This window comes from Silurus meridionalis, chromosome 25 (genome assembly GCF_014805685.1).
Source record: "Silurus meridionalis isolate SWU-2019-XX chromosome 25, ASM1480568v1, whole genome shotgun sequence".
Classification (NCBI taxonomy): Eukaryota; Metazoa; Chordata; class Actinopteri; order Siluriformes; family Siluridae; genus Silurus; species Silurus meridionalis.
The window spans coordinates 7632484-7656727 of NC_060908.1; the positions used below are offsets into that span (position 1 = coordinate 7632484).

Consider the following 24244-nt stretch of genomic DNA (forward strand, 5'->3'; position numbering starts at 1 on the left):
AGAAAACCTCACAATATCATTTATTTATTAAACTGTAGCACGTTTTGAATGCAATAGCTCATGTGGACTGTCTGCCCTACATGTCCCGTTCCTGTAGAAACAATAGCCTTACTATGTGGTGGTATTATTAAAACGTTTCTAGACTGGCTCTAATTACAAGAAATTACTTTATCTACGTTTACACACAATCACCTTCAATATCACGCCCTTGCCCAGTAATAAAGCTCTTCCAGCATTCCTGCCACATCTGGAATGCGTCCCGGAAGTCTTCTTTTCGAAGCGTGTCAAGCGCCTTTTGCCATTCGCTCTGGATCCTCGCAATGGTGTCGAAAAAACGGCGCCCTTTGATCTGGAGCTTCATGTCCGGGAAGAGGGCGAAGTCCGCAGGAGCCAAATCTGGCGAGTGAAACAAGCGTGTGGAGACCTTGGTGACAGTGCGCTCACGTAGTCAGAATAGCAGACGTGGTAATGCATGTGGTAAGAATAGGATTTTTACAGCTGCTGGTGTACACAGGATGATGTCTTTTGGCGCACCAAAGGATCGGTGCTTCCTGTGACTGTGCGTGCGGCCTTGTGCTGGTCTCGAAACGTTTTGATACTTTTGTATAACCCCTTCTGATAATCAGCCACTACAAGGGATTAACAACATGTCCGATATCATCTAGTTCCATATGAAAGCTACAAAGGATATGAGAAGGATTTTAAAACATGACCAAATGTTGACATTGTTTATTTGGTTTATTTTAATATTCCGCTGATAGTTAGTGATCAGTCGATCGGCTACGTTTATATAAAAAGCAGTAAGACCCTCTTTCGCTTTGTAAACAAGTGAGAAAAGTCAATGCAACTCACTTTCATTAAATTTTTTTTTTCTTTTTAATCATTGGATGACCTCAATGTAAATTTGTCCTCCCTTTATTTTTTTCTGAAAAGGATACTAGAGGAAGTGACAGGCTAGATATCCGAGCATACAGATACAATATAGTGTGCATAAGAGATCGGACAGAGGCAACAAAAAAAAAAAAAAAGCACAACCTGCGTTTAAGTACAAAACAGTTGTAGTGGTCAAAAATAGTATACAATTAGCTGTACAAGTGAACAAAACCTAGAATAGACTGCGAACTCTTCAAGCTTGAATGCAACATTCTCGATTTTGCACGATCAGGAAACAAAAACAAAATCAAGTATGATAAAGTGCAGCCTTTCAAAATTTCAGAAGAGTTTAAAAACATAATACGTTCAACTTAACGTGACATCAGACAAAGCTGATTCAGAAGAAGAATCATTTTTCAAAAAAACAACAATTCAGAAATATGTTCTAGATTAACTGGAATGGATGCGTCGGTGATCAGAATGATTAAGACAGTGCTAAAATGATAAACGTGCATATATGCATAGTCGGCAACATCATGACTTCTGCACCTAAATCCTCTGTTTACTTGGTAGTAGTAACGTTTTTTTTTTTTTTGCTTTTTGTTCAGGTTCAGAAAATGACATTGTTCAGCTGTGAATGTTTCACGAAAAAAAAAAGTGCTAATGGAAGAATAAAAAAAAAATCGATTTAATATGCAAATTGCTCACTGATTAATGATCACAACTAAGGTTGAATAACAGAAGACAAAGTAAAAATCGTATACTGAAATGTGCTTGACTTCGAGTTAAACCTTGTGTTCTGAGGCTCTTAGGGTGATAATTCCCCTCTATAGTTTTGATAGGTGCAAGAAAATAGTAAAGGTTTATAAATTGCCTTTTGTTTAAGACTAAACAAAAAGCATCGCTCAGGCCAGCGTAATTAAGGCTTTGAGAGGAATGGCTAATTATCCGGATTATACGGATAATCCTTCATTCCTACCTGTTCCATGATCGCTAGTGAAATAATCTACGTATTATGTGCGGTTTTACACTGAGATGACAGATGTAAATTTGTCGTTCATTTTTATACATCTGTAGTAATTTCCTCTGCACCGTCCCACATTAGCAGGTTCTGTCTCCGGGCCTGGCACCTACAACACCTACTAGGTCTACTTCAATAGCGTTTTATTACTTCGGAGCTTCTTAACTCCATTCGTCCAGACCCCATACCCTGCACAAGTCCAAACTTCTCCATACTTGACAGACCTGGCCCATGCCGTTAAAGGAAAATGTCACCCTGAAATACAGTTAATTTGCTCGTCATGGGTAGATATGTAATAAATGTAGAGATTGTGGTGCTGTTTTTTCATAATTTCTGTGAGGAGTCGAATCTGCTCTGTCTCTCTCTAGAGTGGTGAGAAAAATGAAAGGAATGAAAAAGCTGTTGGAGCAAAGTATATAGATGAGAAGGTGAATGAGCTGGACAGACTAAAGCGCTGATCCATCACTCTCTTTAGGTTAACAAAAAAACAGAAACCAAATTAAAGGTAAAGAAAACTAAGCAAGGTGTTTTAACACTTGTCACATGTACAATACAGCAGAGTGAAATCAATTATTCACATTTCCCAGTGATGGGGTCAGAGTGCAGGGTCAGCCATGATACAGCGCCCCCTGGAGCACAGAGGGTTAAGGGCCTTGCTCGAGGGCCCCTGAGAGTGGCAGCTTAAACCCTCAACCTTCTGATCAACCACGTGACATGAGTCCACCAAATTTACCCCAAAAAAGCCGCTCGTAAAATAAACCCTCTACACCTTTGAAGATGGAATATTGATTATAAATATTATGTACATTCAGGGTGATTTTTTCCTTTTTTTCCCCCCTCACTGAATACAGGGTCATCAAGAATCAAGTACTCCTGCACTACTTTCATCGTTTTTCTTGACAGATGTTGGTATTAGAACATACATACACAGTTGTTTTGTTCAGAAATGTCTGTAATAGTAGTAAAAAGTTGTGGTCTATACAGTTAGTCCATTCTATCTCCTCCCTACCTTTTTTTTTTTTTAAAGCACGGTCGAATTTAGTGTGTGTGTGTGTGTGTGTGTGTGTGTGTGTGTTACACCCGGTGTGTTAGGAAACTCCACCCAAAGTGAGCACGTCGAAGCAGATATCGCACACGCGGACTGGCTTGTTCAGGTCGAATTTGATGATGGGGATCTCCTTGATAGAGCACTTGTGGCAGAGCAAGCGGCCACAGTGACGGCTAGTGGGACGAGAGGAAAGAATCGGTTTAGAGGGACAGATGTAGCTTCCGAGAGATACGAGTTTGATAATTGGATTCGTGCATTCCAAATACATACCAGTGATGTTTTCTTGTAGTGACTCCAAACTTGGCAGTACATTCGTAACAGTTGGAGCCGTCGCACCATGGGGGCTCTTTGGACAGCATATCTTGGGAAAAAATAGCATTCAAAAGAAAAAGATTTTTAAAAATGATCTGAAGCATGATGGTCGATTTTAGATGAATAGACAGAGCTATAGTTATCCACCAAATGCTAAACTTGTCGATTTTGTACCTAAAAGGCGGAAGAGCAGCTGCTTAGTGGCCACTTGGTAGTTGAAGATGTTTATGCTCTGATTGTTGTTGACACCCAGACGAGCTCCAGCTCTCACAATGGCACGACAAAGATTAGCGTTTCCTTTCATATAGGCCAACAGCAGAACTAAAGAGAAGTAAATAAAAAAAGAAATGAATAATCATCTCAAATCATGCCTTCAGAAGAAACATATGAAACTCATTATTATGCATTTTTGTGCGTTTATCATGCGCTATGATCGAACACTATTGTTTCCCCAATGCAGGCAGAAATTTCTCAATGAGAGCGTTCGGAGGAGAATAAACCGGCTGTGTAAATTGACTTGTAGGCTATGGAATCTCAATCACTCGTTACAACCACGATGAGCAGAAAAGCACAAAACACCGAATCATGACGCAAATGGGCGACTACACCCAAAAAATCTTTTACTGTCAGGGAAAAGGCTCTCTGAAACTAGACACTTTAATATCGGAAAATCTTTTTCAAATGTTCTAGTTGTGGAAGATGTTTTAAAAGCATGTGAATAAAATAAACCCTGTCTCTAGTAAAGTCCTTGTCCCTGATTCTCCTCACTGCATTTCTTTAATGTCAGAAGTAACCATTAAAAAACTAGTAGTAGTACAGTTAATTCTACGCTGCTTATTCAAATCTTTTTAATGTACAAATAATGTCTGGTAATTGAGGAAATTGCAATGCACCCTGATTGAGGCACTAAAAAACATATATAATTAACAATTAAATCAATATATTGCACAAAACTTGTGAGGAAAATGCAAGACCACCAACCAGTATTCCCTTCACTATCCGGTTTATCCAGAGGATACTCTGGCATGCATTCCAAGAACAGCTCAAAGATGGCTGCTGCATTTTCTTTCCCGTAGTGTCCAAGAACATGCATTGGAGACTGCCCCCTGGAGGTGAGAAGCATAAATCAACAAAATGAAAAGCATTCCTTAGGGCAGTTAATGTGCATTTTCATGCTAAGCGTACCTGTGATTGTAGGCTTCTGCGTCGATGTTTGACTCGGTGAGAAGAGCCCGGACGTTATTCAGGCGACCCTGCATCACAGCTAGGTGCAGAGCTGAGACAAAAACAAGTTAAGATTTTAACAGTAATAACAAATCTTAAATGGATCTACACAATATGGACTAAAGTTTGTGTGCTTTTTGAACATTCACTCCCACATTTAGTCCCTATTTGCTTCTATGATAATCTCCACTCTTCTGGGAAGGTGTTTCACTAGATTTTGGTGCATGTTTGGGGAGATTAATCCTCATTCAGCCACAAGGACATTATTAAAGTCATGTACTGATTTAGGGTGAGGAGGTCTGGGGTGCAGCCTTTAATTATTCAAAGGTATGCAAAAGGGTAGAAGTCAGAATTCTCAAGCATCCACTCAAGATCTTTTACTCCAGTCCATATAAACCATATCTTTATGAAGATAGATTTGTGCACAGAAGCATTGTCATGCATACAGGTTTGCCCCTCCTAGCTGAAACGAAGGCAATTTTTTTTTTTTACCGCATATAAAGACATCCTATATAATTAAAAGCCTTAAATTCTGTGTTAACAGTTTTGGGGAAAAAACCCACATGGTTGGTAAACAGGTGTCCCAATACTTTTGTCCATATAGTGCACGTCTATGATTCTACATTATTTGATGAGGTTTTATTAGTACAGATATTCACCATTGTTTCCGTTCTCATCAACAGCCGGGAAATCCACGCCGTTTTCGAGCAGCACAGAGCAAATAGTGGCCAGATCTTGTTGCGCTGCCAAATGTAGAGCCGTTTGACGATGTTTAGTCAACTCGTTCACTTTAGCACCCGCCAGCAGCTAAAAATAAACACGCAAAGTCGTGAATTACACAGCGATCATAAAACCACAATTATCACAGTTGCACAAAGACACAAACACATGCAAACGGGTACAAAATCTGGACTATAGAAAGCATGTCACGGGGGGGTAACTATATAATCGATTCAATTCAATTTGATTCTCAGAATATTCTGAACAAAACTCGAATGCAGAAAATTTGATTTCAAAATATTTCTGAATGATAAGCAATGCAATACAGTGTGCATTTTTGTCTCCAAAAAATTCTTCAAAGAAAAATGCATACATTCTCTCTAAATTCCATAAAATAAACAGTTTCTAACGTAAGGAAAATCAGAGACAAAGATAATGAGCTTTTGAGAAGCGCCTGAGGCATTTGAACTGGAATAGAACCCCAAAGTCGACTGAAGTGCCCGAGGTCGGCGAACGCTTTCCTGTAGATCGCAGCATAAAACTACTGAAAGCTAACTATAGCATGCTGTTGTAACCAAATTAAATATAATTAGATCTGGGGCTGTCAATCATGTGCAAATTGCGACCTCTGGTGTTCATGCAGTGAATTTGTTTTAGATACATTATTTAAAGAAAGCTGATTGCCAGGAAGTTTTGGAATTACAATGCATAGTCACAATGCACCTTTACGTACCAAGCGAGTGATTAATGACACGCAACCCCTAAAACCACATTGTGTTATAAATAAATATGAAAACTGACACCTGTAGCCATGTAGCACTTACCAAGTTGCGCACGATGATCTCAGATCCGGCTTGCACAGCGAGATGCAGTGGTGTGAGTTTGGCTGCATCTTGTACTCTGGAGTTAACGTTTGCCTGCACGCTGATTAGGAAAAGAACACTCTCGATGTCAGAGTTCTGCACAGCTATGTGAAGGAAGTTGCGTCCCTTGTTGTCGACCTGCAAAGAAAAAAGTGTGAAACCCAAAACCCAAAGACTTGAGAAATAAAATTTACTTTGGATATCAGAATCAAATGAATAAACCAAATTGCTCATATGAAAACTATACCATTACATAAGTTTATATAAGTGCAGTTCTGATAAAGGTTAAAGTACATTTCAAATCGAAGGTTTGTGGAGGTTCCACAACATTAAAATATTATAAAAAATACAAATTATAAAGTCATTCTTGTCAATGCTGATAAACTGCTGGGGTATGGAGAGAAATAAAACATCTCAGGGGCTTGCTGGTATTGGACAATAATTAACTTGAGAGTGAAAAAATGATCCAGTCATTGATTATTTTTCTAAACCAGCATATACTGTTATATTTTATTCCTCAACATTGAAAAAAATAAATAAAAAAATCAACATTGCATAAAAAATGGATAGATATTAGATACATATAGAAATGTAAATAGATATTTTCTACACAGATATAGCAATTTTAACTCTCCACTAACAACAAATAAGAAACGTGTGACGCCAGTAGACATGTATCCAATCCACAATCTGCCTTCCTCTTGCCTATCCCACCTGCTCGGCTGCTCCAGCCTCTCTTTTGAGGATGGCTTCTGCTGCTTTGTTGTTCTTGTGGGTCATGGCACAGGCAAATGGAGTCATGCTCTGCCGGTCTCTCAGGTTTAGACGGATGTCTGGGTGTGAAATGAGAAGCTGGATGATCACGCTGTGCTGGTTACTGATAGCCACATGGATTGGTGCCCGGCCCTCAGAATCCTACACAGCAGAGCGGGTGTACAATAGGGTATGTGCCACCAATATCTTAATACATACATTTCTAAGAAAACACACCACAGGAAAGTGTTTTTGACACGTTTATATAAGAATGTTAGAAACACGTGCACTGTTTTAGTACCTGTGCATTGACATTAGCTCCGAACTCCAGAAGGCACTGCACCACTTCTTCAAGGCCCCAGGAGGACGCCAGGTGCAGAGGAGTTTGACCATCCCGTGCCTCTTCTTCTCCCTCTCCGTTAGGACCAGGCCTCCGAGGACTGTTCACATCACAGCCACTGAGAAACGGATAGTCAGTGTTGAGTAGGTTTAGTTTACATAGAATTCATGGAATTATTTTATTTTATATCTGAAGAAAGGGTTGCCTATTTTATACTAAAGCTGGTGCACACTGCAATTGAAAATCCTGAACACCACCATATAGTGCATCTGTGCAAACCTGCGTATAAGGAAGCATGCGGAGACCTCGTTGTTCTCATCAATGGCTCTATGCAGCAATGTTTGTTGGCACCCTGCGTGTCCCGTACTCCAGCATGTCGAGTCACAGCCATGCCTAACCTGTCAGAAGTCAAAAAAACTCAAAATATTTAACAGATTCACGTCAATTCAATTAACAAAATCAGTGGTGGACAAAGTACACAGAGCATGTGCTTGAGTAAAAGTTGAGATTTACTCCCTTTAAAACTGCTCCCTTTAAACTTTCATTTGAGTAAAAGTCCAAACATATTTGCCTTTAACTTTGTACTTAAGTATCCAAAGCACTATAATTTATTATGGCTATAATGTCATCATTTTTGTCACATGACTCTTTGCATAATCAAGAACACAATCATGTTCTTGATAAGCAGATACCACCGAGCAGCAATGGCGGTTCTCGTTTAAATGCCGCCTTGGGTGAAATACGTCATGACCCAAAGTCTCCCCCGTTGATTAGTTTCAGCTCTAAAAAGCTCCTCTCTGCTTTAGGTACTATCACTGGATGAGTAAGAACATATTCTAGGAGCAGTCCAAAATTTCCTTTCATGTATAAATATCACCCCAAATGCAGATGTTGCACATCAGTGTGCACAATTTATCAAAATCAAGAACCAAACAACTCCTTGGTTAATTGTAGCCATAAGATACATCTATATACTTATATGTATTTTAAATTAGCCTTTTAAATTATCACCTCAATTAAAGGTAACCAAATCAATAAGTGCTGTTCAACTACAATCCAACTAGACTACTCAGGCTGTAATTGTTTTGTTGGTCCCTACACACATTATGATAAACTACATACAATAAATTATAATGTTATGCAGCTAAAAGAAATATTGCTGCTCTATGCGTAAAAGCATTATGTAAGTGATACACAGTTATTAGCCTATTTCATTAAATGCTTCAGCTTATACTATCCTCATAATGAGATGAGTGAAAGAGCTGCATACACACCTTTATCTTTTGCACATTTTCCCCCCTACTCCTTTCCTCTTTTTTTTCTGAATTGGGCTCCTGCGGGATAAGACCTTTTTTTTGGCATCCATAATTTTAATTCGGACTCGGCTCTTCCTTACTGATGTGACGTCACCCAACCCCCACCTCTCTCAAGTTTAAAATGGAGCGCGTGCTCTACCCTTTCAGAGTGATTGACTTAGCAAAATGTAGTCGAGTAAAAAGTACGATATTTGACTTTAAAAATATTTCATTTAGCACAAATCAACCTGACACAAAAAGACAAAACATGGAGAAACCTTTGCAATAGAAAACCCCAACCAATTTCCTGGTCCCCTTACCAATGTTGATGCAATGTCTTCAAGGCCATTCTCTAAGGCAAGCCACAGTGGAGGATTTCCCTTCTCATCCACCACCGACATGTCTGCTCCACGAGTACAGATAGCGTCCACAACCAGGGGGAGCTGGTTACTGATGGCCAGCTGCAGGGCTGTCTGACCCTCCTGTGTCCTGGGGGTTGAGAGAACAGTAAAAGATGGAGATTAATAGTTATCTGTTACAGATGTCTAAAGTAGCTACATTTAGCTTTGATGACAGCTTGGAAAACTCCTGACATTCTCTCATCAGAGTCCTGAGTTGGTCACCTGGAATGGTTTTCAATTTACAGTTGTGACTTGTCATAAGTTCATTTGTGACATTTCTTGCCTTCCTAAAAGTGCTTGCTGCTGTTGTCTTGTGTAGAGAAAATGGTGACTACAAAGCCAATAGCCCTATTAGTGCTACTAGAAAGATTTATAAACATACTCTTGATATCAAATAAATGTGAATGGGTTTCTCTTTTGAGTTTGGTTCCTCTCAAGGTTTCTTCCTCATAACATCTAAGGGAGGTTTTCCTTGCCCCAGGCTGCTCATCAGGGATAGATTCACATAATTTACCTTAATTCTTAAATTCTGTAAAGCTGTATTTGAGACAATGTCCATTGTCTCAAATACATTGAAAAGCCCTCAAGAAATAAACTTGACTTGACTACTACAACTGTTGTACAGATCCATATTACGGCAGAAATTATGCTATTAAACGCTGTGATGAAACTCACGAGGACTGTTACAGGTAGGGAAGACCAAGAAGCACCTCAGATAAGAGCCCACAAAAATGCTTCTGGGAGTTCAAGTGGCAGACACATTTCACACAATAAACCTAATGTACGCATTTTTAGTTGTTAACTGGCAAAATTCCGAAATAATTCTAATTTGAACACTGGTTTACACCTGAAGACCAGATTTCTGTAATATATTAATATTTATTTACATGGTATTATAATAATCTGAAAATAAAAAGCCTTAAGGATAAATCCAGAGGAATGAATCTTTTAGATAATACAAATATCCCTTTCGGTTCCTTGAAGTAACATACCTTACATTGATGTCTGCCTGGTGCTCTAGCAAGAAAAGAGCACTCCTGCTATCCTGTTTCTTAATGGCCATGTGGAGAAGAGTCTGGCCATCTGACATAGTGTCATTAATAGCTGCCCCTGAGCCCAGGAGCTGAGCAGCAACGTTGTGCATTCCTGGAAAATATAAAAAATTAATAACAACGATCATTATTAATATATTATACCTAGATAATCACGGTCATTTGTTACTAATCCATAGATTAAAAAAAAAGTAATATCATTAAGTAGCACCTGTCCAGAGAGCAAGTCCAAGCACAGTCTGGTCCAAGGAATCCTTAAGGCTAAAGTCTGGGATGATCTGTAGGTTGTTGGTGGCATGGAGAGCATTGGCTGCGATACAGAAAAGAAAAATGAAACAACTATTCCTATAATAATGCATTCCCTATAATCAACAACAGAACCAAGGACCAATAGTACCTTTCTGCTCTAGTATGACAGACACCACGTCGGGATGGTTGTGACTGATAGCCATATGCAGAGGGCTCTGTAAAGACACGCCATGGCTCCGGTCCCCTGCGTCAGGGAAGGCAGTGTGGGTTTGTAGATTGGGATTGGCCCCCTGCTGCAGAAGCTCAGCCGTCAGAGCTGCTAATCCGCAGCGGCATGCAGTGTGCAGGGGGGTTTCTCCCTACGGAGAGAACAGAGGGCACGAGAGTTAACAAGGGGGCATTTGTTCCAATTTACAAGAGACAAAAAAACCTTTGCACACCACTCAACAGAAGAAAGCAACAAAGAAATAACAGGTCATTTAAACTGAGAATATATCAATCCAATGTAAATCGGAATGGCACATCTTTTTTTTTTTCGCCAAGAAATCCACATACAGTCATGGCCAAAATTGTTTATTGTTTATTCTTTATTCAGAAACACTCACCCATTTATTGGTATGATTGACCTTTGATTCATGGGTAGCCAGAAAGATGGCAGCTGCCTCACTTCCTGCAAGGGCTGCTCTCTGAATGAGACAATTTCCTAAAATAAAAATAAATAAATTTAAGTTTAAGATCAAAAGTACTGATGTTTTAAGAATGCATGGCCGTGAATGAAGTATACAAGTCCTTACCAGAGGCGTCCGGAGAATTGGGATCACTTCCTCTTTGTATCAGTTGAGCCGCAAAACTGTTCTCATCAAATGAGGTGCCGTTAACTACAGGAGCTTCATCATCGAAGGGGTTGATCGAAGGATCAGATGCTACTGTAATGTACTGCAGGGCCAGCCACAGAGCAGTATTCCCTTCATGGTCTTTCAGATTCAAGTCCAGTCTTAACATTAATAAAGACATTAAAATATTATTTTAAAATAAAAGTTTAACATATTCATTTTTACTTGAAGAAATGTTTTGCTTACTGTTTGCACTGAAGGAGCTGGTTGAATACATGATCATTTCCTGACAGCACTGCTTCATGTAAAGGTGTTCTAAAAAAATGTACATAAAAATAAAGACCACTTTAAATATGTGCAATACCACTACTTTTTATTTATTTATTTTTCTGTGCAATAATACTCTTGATTTATTTTCCTTTATAAAAAATGTGTAATAACTTTTTTATTCTCTTTTTATGATTTTATTAATCTATTTTAAATGTGCAACTGGGGAGCTTCTGTCACCAAAACCGAAGAACACAGGGCTGCATCAAACAAAACAAAAAAGAGACTTAGTTCTGATCTATACGACGTTACCCACCGTCCTCTGCTGTTTTGCATGTTGGGGTTGGCGCCGGTTTTGAGCAGTGCCTCTGCAATGCGAGCCATACCGCTCATTACATCAGCACTGTGTTTCTTTGGGCTGAAGGAGCAGACGAGGTGCAGCGGCGTCTCCACTGCCCCCACTGTAGCAGCGTTCACCTGGGCTGAGTGGCGGATCAGGAAGGTAGAAGCGAACTCATCTCCTGAAGCCACACACAGGCAGACAAATATTTACATGTAGTTTATAATCAATTAAATGCACAGTGGAATGAAAAATGACAAAAAATAACAACAACAAAAAAAAGCATTCTTGGAGGGGTTGACATATGTTTTTGTTCTTGCCTTTACTATCAGAAAGTAAAACGAATCACGTTTTAAGGCAACGGTGCCACACACCTCTCTGGATGGCCTTGTGCAGGAGACTCCAGCCGCTCTGATCGACCATGTCCACGTCTGCTTTGTTGTTGACCAAGGTGGTGGCAATGCTCTCCAGTTTTCGGGATAAGGCCAGGTCCAGAGCCAGATCTCCGTTATTGTCCAGCTCATTCAGCTTTCCTGGCAGCTGAGAGGGAAAAATAAAATAAATCCCAGAATTCACTCTGATTGAACAACAGTCCACAAAAGCACAAAAACGGAAATAATTGAAATGTAAACACTATACATTTTACACTGCAACATGTCTAGACTGTTATATCTAAGTAAATAAACATTTTTTAAGTATTTATTAATTTATTAAATGATTAAGTATTGTATTGCAAGTATTATTGTAATTTATTACATTACAAGTATTATTGGATTATATTATACTTATTACACATTAATATTATTATTACTATTATTATTATTATAATATTACAAGTATTGCACATACTGCACACACATCTGTATTTTATATCATATACAACTCCGATCTTATCTTTTTATTTTTCTGATATTTCTATATAAATTAAATCTTTCTTTTGTATTGTCAGTAGTTGTGTGTGAAATTGTATTTGTAATTGTATTTAATCTACAAAAAATAAAAAATTTAATTTAATTTCTTATAATTCATTTCTGATACATTATTTGGAAATTAATTTGTTTTGAAGGGGGGAATGGGTGTGTGTGTGTGTGTGTGTGTGTGTGTGTGTGTGTGTGTGTGTGTGAGATGGAACATATTTGAGTAGTTGGAGTGTACCAATCTAATTCGTTTTTCAACAATAACATTTTTTTGCAGGTTTATGGTTGACCCACCTGAGCATCCATCTCGATAAGATACAGGAACATCACGTCCTCTCTTTCTACTTTAATGGCTTTGTGAAGAGGAAACTCGGTCTTGGATTTGATCATCTTATACAGCAGTGGAGCGCTCATAGTACTGAAGTCCTCTTTCCTCAGATCATCCTGCAACAAAGCACAGAGTTATGCCTGTTCTATTTGAGACAGGAAGGACATGGTGGGAAGGATAATACACTTGGATGTACAATATTCATAAGGGAACGTAAATCTGTTTCTACACAAGATGAACTAAAACATGGCATAGTGTAGTAAATAAACAGCCCAGTGATACCCTGGCTTAGCCTTGTATGTAATTACACACACACACACACACACACACACACACACACACACACACACACACACACACAAGTAGGTGGAAATAAGTGCAGAGAAAGAGACTGAATCTGCAGCTCCAACATGAGCATATAATTACTGTCTGCCTCTGTGACCTATTCATGAAAATCACCTTGAGGATCAGTAAGCATGCTCCATAGGGATTTGGGAGAATTTAAGGAAGCATAAATGATGCCCTGAATACCAAGGACAGTTCTTCATCTAAATTTGCTTCATGCTGCTGTGGGAACAGAAATTACCATCAGCCACTGACTCACAAAGACAACAGAGAAGCAGGGCAGCCTTACTGAATGGCAAAATCAATGATCCTGCAGAGGGGGAAAAGTTTTTCCTTTGTTTAAGGTACATTATTTTGCAATTCCTTTTTTATTTTTTAGAAACAGATCGTTTCAATACGTGTTCTGGGAAGAATCCTGTGATATGTTCAGGCTCAGAGAGAATATAGACATATGAGCTTGAAAAGCACTGCTGGACACATTGCTTGACCCCTACACTGCGTTAATGATGATCTGAAGCTGGAGACTTGGTGTTAATGACTCATGGCCATCTGACTCACCCAATGGCTAGCGATGATTTCACCGCAGTAGTTCATCAGCGTTGCAGCGTCCAACTCCTCGGCCGTCTGGTAAAAACGAATGCAGTTCCTCACGTTTACTGATGACATCACTCCTTTCTCACATCTATAAAATTGAAGCGCAATAAACCATTAGAATAATGTTAAACAATACACAGAATTTATATGCCAGCATGATGTGGTAAAGCTGATTTTTGGCATCTGCTTTTGTTTTTTTCAGTAGAGAAGTACATATGTTAATGGAGGCAGAAGTACTTTTTTTTCAACAATGAGACTAAAACAGATGTCAACTCAAAGACCGTGTCAGATATAAAAAAAAGCTATTTGTTATACAAAAAATATATATGTATGTTTCTAGAAATGTTTTTGTATTTTCCTCATTTTAACAGTAACTATGCACGAGGGAAGCTATTACTTATAGGTCTCTCCTTCTGGTCACTTTTATAGTATTAGTCATTAAAGGAGCTTCACTCTTTATATATGGTGAGATTTGAACTCATGATCTGATTGTCCTATATCTTTCCCACTCAGTGACCACTTCCTTTACATACATTCCACTACTTCCTGTGATCTGAACTGCAATAACAATGAAAATACATTTTCCTTAGCATTTTTTTTTTTAAGTAATTTTTTCAATTACTTTTTCTGTGTAGAATACATACATTATATATAATGAATGGATTCCACACAGAAAGAAAAATAAGATGAAAAATAAAATAATAAGCCATGACATGTATATAGCAACCTCAGCCAATCACAGTTTTTTTTCTAAAACCTATTTATTTTTAATTTTATTTTACCATTGTTAATTACTACACCTTTAATATTATCATCACTGCTACAGCTGTTTTGAAACGAAGTAACTCGAGCAATTCAGATACGAAAAAGCATCGAGGCACTGTGTTTCCCCACAGCCCAATATCACGGACCGCTAAACTCTGGACTGCTCTGAGGTCTCATTTATAAACGCGTCTGAAAAAATGCACTCTGTGTGCCCACCTCTCTCGTAGAAGGTACAGTTGAAAGCGGTTGGCCAGCTTCATCAGGTCAATGAGGAAAGTGTCATCTTCGCTCAGCTCCAGCTCATCTGTGTAAGTCCAGCGCAGCATCGCCATGGCAACCTCTGGCTTGGCATCTGAAGACGAGAGACATTTATTGAAAAAGGAGAAAAAAGATCCTGCAGCAGAAACAATGCTAGGCAGCAAACGGACTTTCGGCTTTCCGGGTCAGATTTGAAACTTTCTGGTTCTTGAAAGATGTTTATAAACTTTCCATTGACAGATGATGACCGGTTTGAATCTGGATAATTAGTCGAGTACCCAGTGCCTCGGAACAAAACATACACTGGGTGGAGTCTAACCTGCTCTGGCCCCACCCACAAAAACTAAGAGTTTTGATAAATGTGTAGTTTCATGGTGTACTGCATGCTGAGGAAAATCATAAAACCTCAATGATTCTCACCTGATAGGTCAAGCTCAGACGTGGAGCCCATGTTGGCCAGACTCCAGGCATCACTGCGTGCTGCCAGGACAAACTTATGGGCGCTCAGCTGCTCCTGTCCGATCTTCACCTTCAGATCACTGCAACATGACACCACAGTTCACACTCACACAAAGCTCCAGATGAGCAGTCAAACATCATGAAGTTTGGAGGGTTTTAAAGCTAAATTAATGCAGAAGCAGCACAGAATATGAATATAATATAAACTGACATATGTTCTAAAATAACCAGAGACTAGTTTACTATCACAAACAAAGCATTTAACAGACACATGGACTTATAGCCACATCCAAATATAGTCTCTTTACATTTAACCATTGTATGTTAACATCTACAGCTCTCTGTATGCACCTGTAATGGTCTTGTTGATAGAGCTCAGCGACGATGGCCAGCAGGCGGCTGATGAACGAGTCACTGAGCTGTGAGCAAGTGAGGCCGTGACCGGAGGCTTGCGCCGCCAGCAGGGAGCACCTCCTCTCCGTCTCCACCAGCTTCTGCTGCATTTTGACGTACTCCTGCCGCAGCAGGGACAGGTGCTTCTGCAGTTTCTGCACCTCCTCTGCACAATGAGGGGAGAGAGGATTGAAGAAAAGCAGGGCAGTGGGTGAGCCAAAAGCAGTAACGAGGTGTACAAATGCAGCGACACCCAGAGACAAAGAGACAGAGTTTCATAGGAACATACGCATGCATAGACACACACAAGCGTAGAAAAGTACCCAGAAAGCCGAAAGAAATGCCTACAACAGAACGAGGAAATCGTTATGACCAGAGTTTCATAATTTAAAATAAAACTGAAAGGAGACAAACATGCTGAGGCAGCAAACTGGAAGCGGCTTCCTGATCATGCACACAACCTTTCCTAGAGGGACTAACTGCAACTGAATTTAATGGAAACTTTGAATGTAACTTTTACTATTTCCCAACTATCATTATGACAATACAGATTTAGGAAAAAATCTCACAGCTTCACCATAGACAGCTGAGATCAGCCCGAATTCCTACCCCTCTAGAAATCATGATGAAACACCCACACCCTCAATGCCCTCACTTCTCCAGAGGCGACTTTGGAATCTGACAGCTTAGCAGAAATTCTGCAGGCCGAGCTTCCTTCCTCTTTACCATCCCGCCGTATAAGAGCTTGTCATTTCCAAGAAAGGCACAGGAGACACTTTGCACTGGCTGGTGGATTGAGTGCGCTCGTGGTGATTGGTGCACGAGTTACTCCAAACCACATGACTGTGTCTTCCCAGGGGGAACAATAAACGCTCAAGTAAAACCGACATGGATCTTACAGAAATGCTGCATACTAAACAGCACAGCTTTGACTAATTACAGCCGACGAATTCTCCCAGTAATCTTTCTGATCTTTATAATGAGACTTAATCCAGGTGATTTATCCAAGACATTTCTCTTTCTTCCCAAAAGAGTCAGGTGCTCTGTTTCTGCACAATAAAGCAGTATAAAAGCTTTAAAAACACAGGGGACACAACTATGAAACTGTAAAATGCAGTCTGGGTGCCAAAAGTTTCGGTCTGACAAAGAAAACTGTCGCAAGTCTCTGGTCTAACAGATAAGACAGAAGTGTTAGGACACCCATCACGTGATCACACGAGGCAAAATGACAGTAGTGTCTCCCCCACAACTAAGACGCGTAAAGACGCACTAAGGAGCGTAAGATTTAGTATAAAGCGCAGGTGATCACTCCCTATGTGGTGCACTAAATAAGCAACAGTGAGCCATTTGGGGTTCAGCCCCAGTCACCAAACGGTTCCCCGTTAGGTGCCGCGACCTAATGACAATTGTTGATATCCCACTATTTCAGCTAGGGGTCAGCTACAAGGCCACTCCCGTCATCTGACAGGCTCATACTGCCACAGAAAAGACTTTAACACAAACCGTATACAGCAGGTTGCCCCAAAATGTCCATGTCAAATGCTTCATTTTGTATTTTCTCGTTTAATTTAGACTACAACCACCGCCCAACCCACCACCAGCTCACTCACGGACCAAAAAAACCCCACACGCAATATTGTGCTAGTCCATGCAAACGTTTTCTTTATCACAAAACCACGGTGTAAATATATTCACGTATTCACTGGCGAGTTAAGTCGCGGCAAAATGAAATGTTATGTTTAAAATGTGAAAAAATTGACGGGGGAAATAGGTAAGAATTCATTTTCATACCTTCCGCCATGTTGGATCCGCGACTAGCTGGTGCGATCTCGCGAGAAGACGCGAAACCGCAGGCTGAGTATCGCGAGAGGACTGAGACACTCGGGAGGGGGAGGGGTTGGGGGTTTAGGAGGGATATTATTTTTTTGTTGTAAATTTATATCAGGTCAAGTAAATTTTGCAGCTATGATCATTACCAGATATCAATACAAAAATATGCCAAATATATAAATAAAAAAATACAGACTAATGTTGGTACACTGATCAATTTTATTTGTATTATTATTTTTTTAATCTAATATAGATTTAATAGATCATATTTATTACACTGGGGCTATTTAACATTGTTCTTCACTCTGGCTTGAAAGCAGACTATTATTTGTTTATAAAATGTCATATGTTTGATATTATAATCACGTTAATTTTATATCTATTAATAAAGAGATGTGCAAAAATGTGTCACATCTTTAATAAATGTACATATTTGTCTAGCATTTGAAATGGACAGAGGTATGAATGTTTTTTTTTTAATATATATAAAAAATACAAAAAATCAAGTACCCTAAATCCAAATCCCTAACAAAGCTGTCTCTAAAATGTATAAAATACAGATTTAATGTAAATGATGGTAAATTCGAATATTCGGGACACCATGATGAAGAGAAGAAAAAAGTGCTGATGTGTCCATTTCATAAAATCTACAGTTGGATCTAAGGCTATGTTTATACAATTTACACTGATTGAAGTTCAAACCTATCCATTTAAAGTGCCCAGGATTAAATATAATATAAATACTGTTATGCCATTTGTTATAATATAATAATAATAATGTGATGGTCCTGTGATTGTCAAACACACCTATATGTGATTTTGGAAAATACTTTTCCAAAATGGTGTCCTTTTTTTGCTTTTATTATATAAAACCAATTTATGGCAAGGTTTTTCACTATTTCTTCAGTGTTGCAGGTGGAATTTGTGGTCATTCAGTCACAAGAGCATTTATACTAATTGCAGTGTTCTAGTTCATTGGGGACTGATCACAGGCCTCTGGACAGGACACTTGAATTCTTCCATTGCTACTTTTACAATCCATGTCTTCAATAATGGATACTATAATAATATATAATATTATAATATATAATATATAATATAATAATTACTAATTTATAAAAAATAAGCACTTGGATAACATAGATAAGCACAATATTTACAGTTATAGTTATATTTACAGTTATATATATATATATATATATATATATATATATATATATATATATATATATATATATATATATATATATAATGATTTTAATACAGATACTTCAAATCTTATTTATGCATTAATATGTGTATCCACATAGCCACTCATGCTTGAACACCTTCTCATAATTCATCAGTTACAGGGTAAGAAAAATGTACATTTTATTTCCCCATAACATTTACTCAACCTTCTTACCCCATCACCAATATAAAATATTTGAAATATTCCACAAATCACATGTTCAACAGGAAGTTACTTCAACCAACTAGGGTTTCTTATTGATTTTATCTTAATTTTCAGTGGTTTTAATATTAAGGTAGCGCGGAAGCAAGTAGGAAGTGTTCTTTCGTGTATTATTTATTTCATAGTTATATTTATGTAACAAATGGTCATGGAGCAAATATTACAATATCTAACAGGAAATATATTATTTCAGTTACTATCATTTTCTTCCTTTTTACATAACTGGCATACCATTTAACTTAACTTTCTCTTTTTATTAAAGCAGCTTTTAAATCATCAGTAATTCTTCCAAGTCTAAGAGATGTCATATACTATCTTTTTGTTTAATTGGGTGTGGGGACCGAGAGGGCCAAGGCAATGAATTGTTTTCTTTTCATCAGGACCTAATTGTACGGTGGCCGAGAAGTGCAAAACACAATAACAAATCCGAAAACAAAATAACAAATCCGAAAACAAAATAACAAATGCAAAAAAACAAAATGAACAAATCCGAAAACAAATTAACCAATCCGAAAACAAAATAACAAATGCAAAAAAACAAAATGAACAAATCCGAAAACAAATTAACAATCCAAAACAAAATAACAAATCCAAAACAAATTAACCAATCCGAAAACAAAATAACAAATCCAAAAACAAATGAATAAAGCCAAAAACAAAATAGCAAATGCAAAAAACGAAATAAACAAATCCGAAAACAAATTAACAATCCGAAAGCAAAATAACAAATGCAAAAAACAAAATGAACAAAGCCAAAAACAAAATAACAAATGCAAAAACGAAATAAACAACCAAAACAAATTAACAAATCTGAAAGGAAAATAACAAATGCAAAAACTAATTAACAATCCAAAAACATAACAAATCCAAAAACAAATTAACAAATCCGAAAACAAAATAACAAATGCAAAAACAAAATGAACAAATGCAAAAACAAATTAACAAATCCGAAAACAAAATAACAAATGCAAAAAAACAAAATGAACAAATCCGAAAACAAATGAACAAATGCAAAAAAACAAAATGAACAAATCCGAAAACAAATGAAATAATCCGAAATGTATATGTATATTCTGTATATCTTGAATGACAGGTGTCTCGTCCAATGATCGGTAAGTGTTCCATTCCCAAACTATACCCTCCTTTTCCGGTTTGTCTAAATTGTCCTTGTGTTTTCGGATTTGTTAATGTGTTTGTGGATTTATTTTGTCTTTGGATTTGTTTATTTGTTCCGAATTTCTTAATTTGTTTTTTACATTTGTTCATTTGTTTTTGCACGTTATTTTGCTTTCGAATTTGTTAGTGTTTTGCACTTCTCGGCCACCGTATAATTGTGATGTCGATATAAAAAAAAATAAAAAAAATTATATATATATATATATATATATATATATATATATATATATATATATATATATATATATATATATATATATATAGTTTTCCTGTTATTACGACTTTATTTTCTCCACGCACCCGCACCGGCGCGTTCACGTTATCCATGATGCTGCCTGTAAGAACATGAGCTTATGCCGAACACAAGGTGCACATAAGTACTAATCACGAGGAAACCATTTTTATGTTTAGATCGCGAGAAAGTCGTGATAACAAGAAAATAAGAACACGTATTTTTTAAGTCTAGCTATAAAAAAAATAGTTATAAAAGATTGTGACATTAAGACAACGTTTCGCTCACAACATTAAATGTTTACCTGAAGTACCGTGTCCAATCATGTAAAATGATCTGGTTGAGACCGAATAAATAGTCTATCCGAGAGAATCCGTATAGACTTCTAGTCTAGTTCCTCTTGTGATTGGTGAGGGTTGGAGCAAGTCAACCGCTGGTCAGAACTTTCACTGTTTGGTTCGTTGCTATGGTAACCGTGGAGGTTATTAGTGCCCATTCCAAGAAGCACTTTTTTAATGTATAATGTATGAGTTTCACCTCCAAATGTTCAATAAATAATGTGTTGATCTTCCAGTGGTGAGAAACCTATCGGCAGAACAAAGCCAAGAACCCACGAGCGCGCGCGCGTGGGGTAAGAACAGTGAAGCTCGCGCGTTACAAAATGAATTGTGTTCCATTGTAACTTATTGTATACTTAATTATTTTATTCGTTTTTGTGTAACCATGTTGTTGTGATCCTCGTTAGTATAGTGAAGATCGTATTATTTTAGTGACTTGTTTTTAAATCTCGTTCATCATAATAAACGAAAACATTTAGTTCATTTCGTACCTTTAATCACCTGCACAGCGTATATGGGAGTCACGTGACAATGGGGCGAACAATTTGGAGCATAGAACTCGTGAGATGAACTACATAATTCTATTTCCTTCTTCTTCTTCATTCTCCCATTTGGGGTCGCCACCGCGGATCATCCGTCTATTTATTATATATTATTATTATATATAATTCGGGCAACTTTTTACTTTCTCTCATTACATTTTTACACAAATATCTGTACTTTCTACTTTTCAGCTTTTCAAAACAGACTTGTTACTTTAGTTTTAATCTATTTTTCTTTTCATAGCGATAAGAGGATGAAGAGTGGAAAGTCGGTTGGACCAGCTGACATACCAGTAGAAGATGTTTAGGAGAGATGGCAGTGGAGTTTTTAACCAGATTGTTTAACAGCAGGAATGCCTGAGGAATGGAGGAGTGTGCTGGTACTGGTTTTTAAGAATAAGGGAGATGTGCAGACCTGCAGTACCTACAGGGGAATTAAGTTGATCCTTCACACCATGAAGTTATGGGAAAGAGTAGTGGAAGCCAGGCTGAGAGAAGAGGTGACCATCTGTGAGCAACAGTATGGCTTCATGCCGTGGAAGAGCACCACAGACGCATTATTTGCTTGGAGAATGTTGATGGAGAAGTATAGAGAAGGACAGAAGAACATGCGTTGTGTGTTTATGGATTTAGAGAAAGCATACGACAGGGTGCCGAGAGAGGAGTTGTGGTATTGTATGAGGAAGTCAGGTGTGTCAGAGAAGTATGTGAGGGTGGTGCAGGACATGTATGAGGACAATGTGACAGCAGTGAAGTGTGCAGTAGGAACGACAGACTGGTTCAAGGTGGAGGTTGGACTGCATCAAGGATCGGATCTGAGCCCTTTCCTGTTTGCAGTGGTGATGGATAGGTTGACGGACGAGGTCAGACAGGAGTCTCCATGGACTATGATGTTTGCGGATGACAGTACGAAGAAATGGAGAGTGCAGGCAGGGTGGAGTGGGTGGAGAAGAGTGACAGGAGTGATTTGTGATAGAAGGGTATCTGCGAGAGTCATAGGAAAAGTTTATAGGACTGTAGTGAGACCTGCGTTGTTGTATGGTTTAGAGACAGTGGCATTGAGTAAAAGACAGGAGGTGGAGCTGAAGGTAGCAGAGCTGTAGATGTTGAGGATTAGAAACAAGTTTATTAGATAAGAGCAATAAATCATTCGAATCTGTAAAGCTTCTACTTTTATTTTGTGTGTATACATTCATAACATCAAAATGCTGTGCTTTTGTAAAATAAAGAAACATACAGGGTGCGCTCTCCGTCATCTTGTTCATCTCTCCACAGACACAAATAAAACAACCTAAATCTCAGTAAATATTTACCTCACAGACATAACACAAGAATAGAGAGCTCGAAATGTCTTCTTTTATTTAAATTAATTTACATCGAAAACAAATTCTCTTATTGTAATGTTTTTCCGGTATCACCTCATTACCCGTCCCTGTGGAAACATAGCAAAGGTTCTGTTTGGTGTCCTGATGATTTAGGCAATTAAAACACCGTAATTAATTTAAAACATTTACAAGAATATTTTGTCTTCATGCTCTATGTTGAGTTTGGTTCACTAATAATAAACATACATTTGCATAAAGCATCCATATTTGTCCATGCACATGTTGAGTAAAGTATTATAAACCTGAGTATTCATTTAAGGCACATACTTCACTTTAACTTGAGTAAAAAAAGTGTAGTCAGTACTCCATCTTTTACCAGTCTTTTAAAACATCTTAAGTATCTGTATTTCTACTTAGGTAAATGATGTGTGTACTTTTCCCAAATAGTCTGCAGTAAAGTGGTAAACGCTAAAATGGCTTTTAATAGTTAGCGTTCTGACATTTGGAATTTTAAGATGTAGAATATTAAATACCTGCTTGTATTGAACAAACGGACGCTTTTGCGTGGTAGTCTTCTATATTTTTATTTTCGATCGCAATGTCTAAAAACAACTTCACATTTAAACGATTTTGTCTTTAATCAGATGAAAATATGGCTATTTAATATTCTATTTGTGTGATATTGGTGATTATGTTAGAGGTTTGTTTATTTTTAAGACAGATTTTTGTGGGAAAAAATAGAAAGGGGTCAAAGTCAGGCACAGCAGCAATACATTCAAAGACTGGTAGATGCAGTACAGTGCAGTTCAGAACAATTATCGTCTGTTCAATGGTTTTTATTTATAAAAGGAGAGATGCATTGTTCAGGCATTAGTGCAGTGCCATTTGTATGTCGTCCCACTTGTGTTGGGGCATATGCCTTTTCCCATGGGCCCCCTTTTACTGGTTCTTGTGCCACCCCATTAAAAAAAACCTAGAATCACTCCTGTGGCTAACGCATCCTTTTTTCTTAACCAATTCATATTAAATTCTAATACATAAAGAAGTCAGAAAAGGTCATGACTTACTTTTTTTTATCTCCCGTTCTCTCATGAGCTCGACAAGTCATTTTCTCATTATCACGACTTAATTTTCTCCTGATCTTAATTTTTCTGTGTATTTGGCTTAAGAACACTTTCTAGAGCAGGGGGTGTCAAACTCTAATTCACGGTGGGCCAAAATTAAAAAAACTGGGACGAAGTCGCAGGCCAAACTCAATATTTATTGAAAAATTTACTGCAATTGTGCATGTTTTCCGTCTCTCCATATATGTAATGTTGAACCTTTTCATATGGAAACAAATTTTAGTTTCGCACAAACATTGAATCTGGAACAACCAACAACCAAGCCAGATTTGGCCCGCGGGCCTGAGATTGACACCCTTGTTCTAGAGGCATCATCGCAGCATCATGGATAATAACCATACACGCCCGCTACCACAAATGTTTATGGTTATTATCCATGATGTTGCCTCTAGAACGGGCTCTTATGCTGAATACACAGAAAAATAAGTAGCGATAACACACAAACAAGAAAAAAAAAGATAATGCATGGGACTTCCGTAAATTGTATTGTTGGTTTTAGATAAAAGTGGGTGTCATCGAGTCCCTAGTCAGTATCCACGTTGCCTTTTGTTTCAGAAACCTCAACACTTTAATT

General features: G+C 38.0%; 1 protein-coding gene across 2 annotated transcripts; it reads right to left on the reverse strand.

The window, feature by feature from the left end:
• Positions 1-852: 852 nt before the first annotated feature.
• On the reverse strand, positions 853-20735 carry ankfy1 (ankyrin repeat and FYVE domain containing 1). Of its 2 annotated transcripts, none has more exons than XM_046839141.1 (25): positions 20646-20735; positions 15609-15816; positions 15219-15337; positions 14757-14892; positions 13740-13863; positions 12803-12952; positions 11966-12131; positions 11568-11772; positions 11231-11299; positions 10946-11145; positions 10757-10854; positions 10300-10510; positions 10114-10212; positions 9843-9996; positions 8770-8938; positions 7434-7552; positions 7116-7272; positions 6776-6976; positions 6023-6199; positions 5138-5285; positions 4440-4530; positions 4236-4360; positions 3429-3575; positions 3213-3303; positions 853-3115 (listed from the first exon to the last, which is right to left on the reverse strand). In XM_046839141.1, exons 1-25 carry the CDS (start codon positions 20665-20667, stop codon positions 2983-2985), a joined length of 3519 nt encoding a protein of 1172 aa, XP_046695097.1. In that variant the 5' UTR covers positions 20668-20735; the 3' UTR covers positions 853-2982. The 2 variants fall into 2 exon arrangements, with proteins under 2 accessions (XP_046695097.1, XP_046695098.1); XM_046839142.1 differs by lacking the exon at positions 20646-20735 and adding an exon at positions 17442-17511.
• Between the last annotated feature and the right edge of the window lie 3509 nt (positions 20736-24244).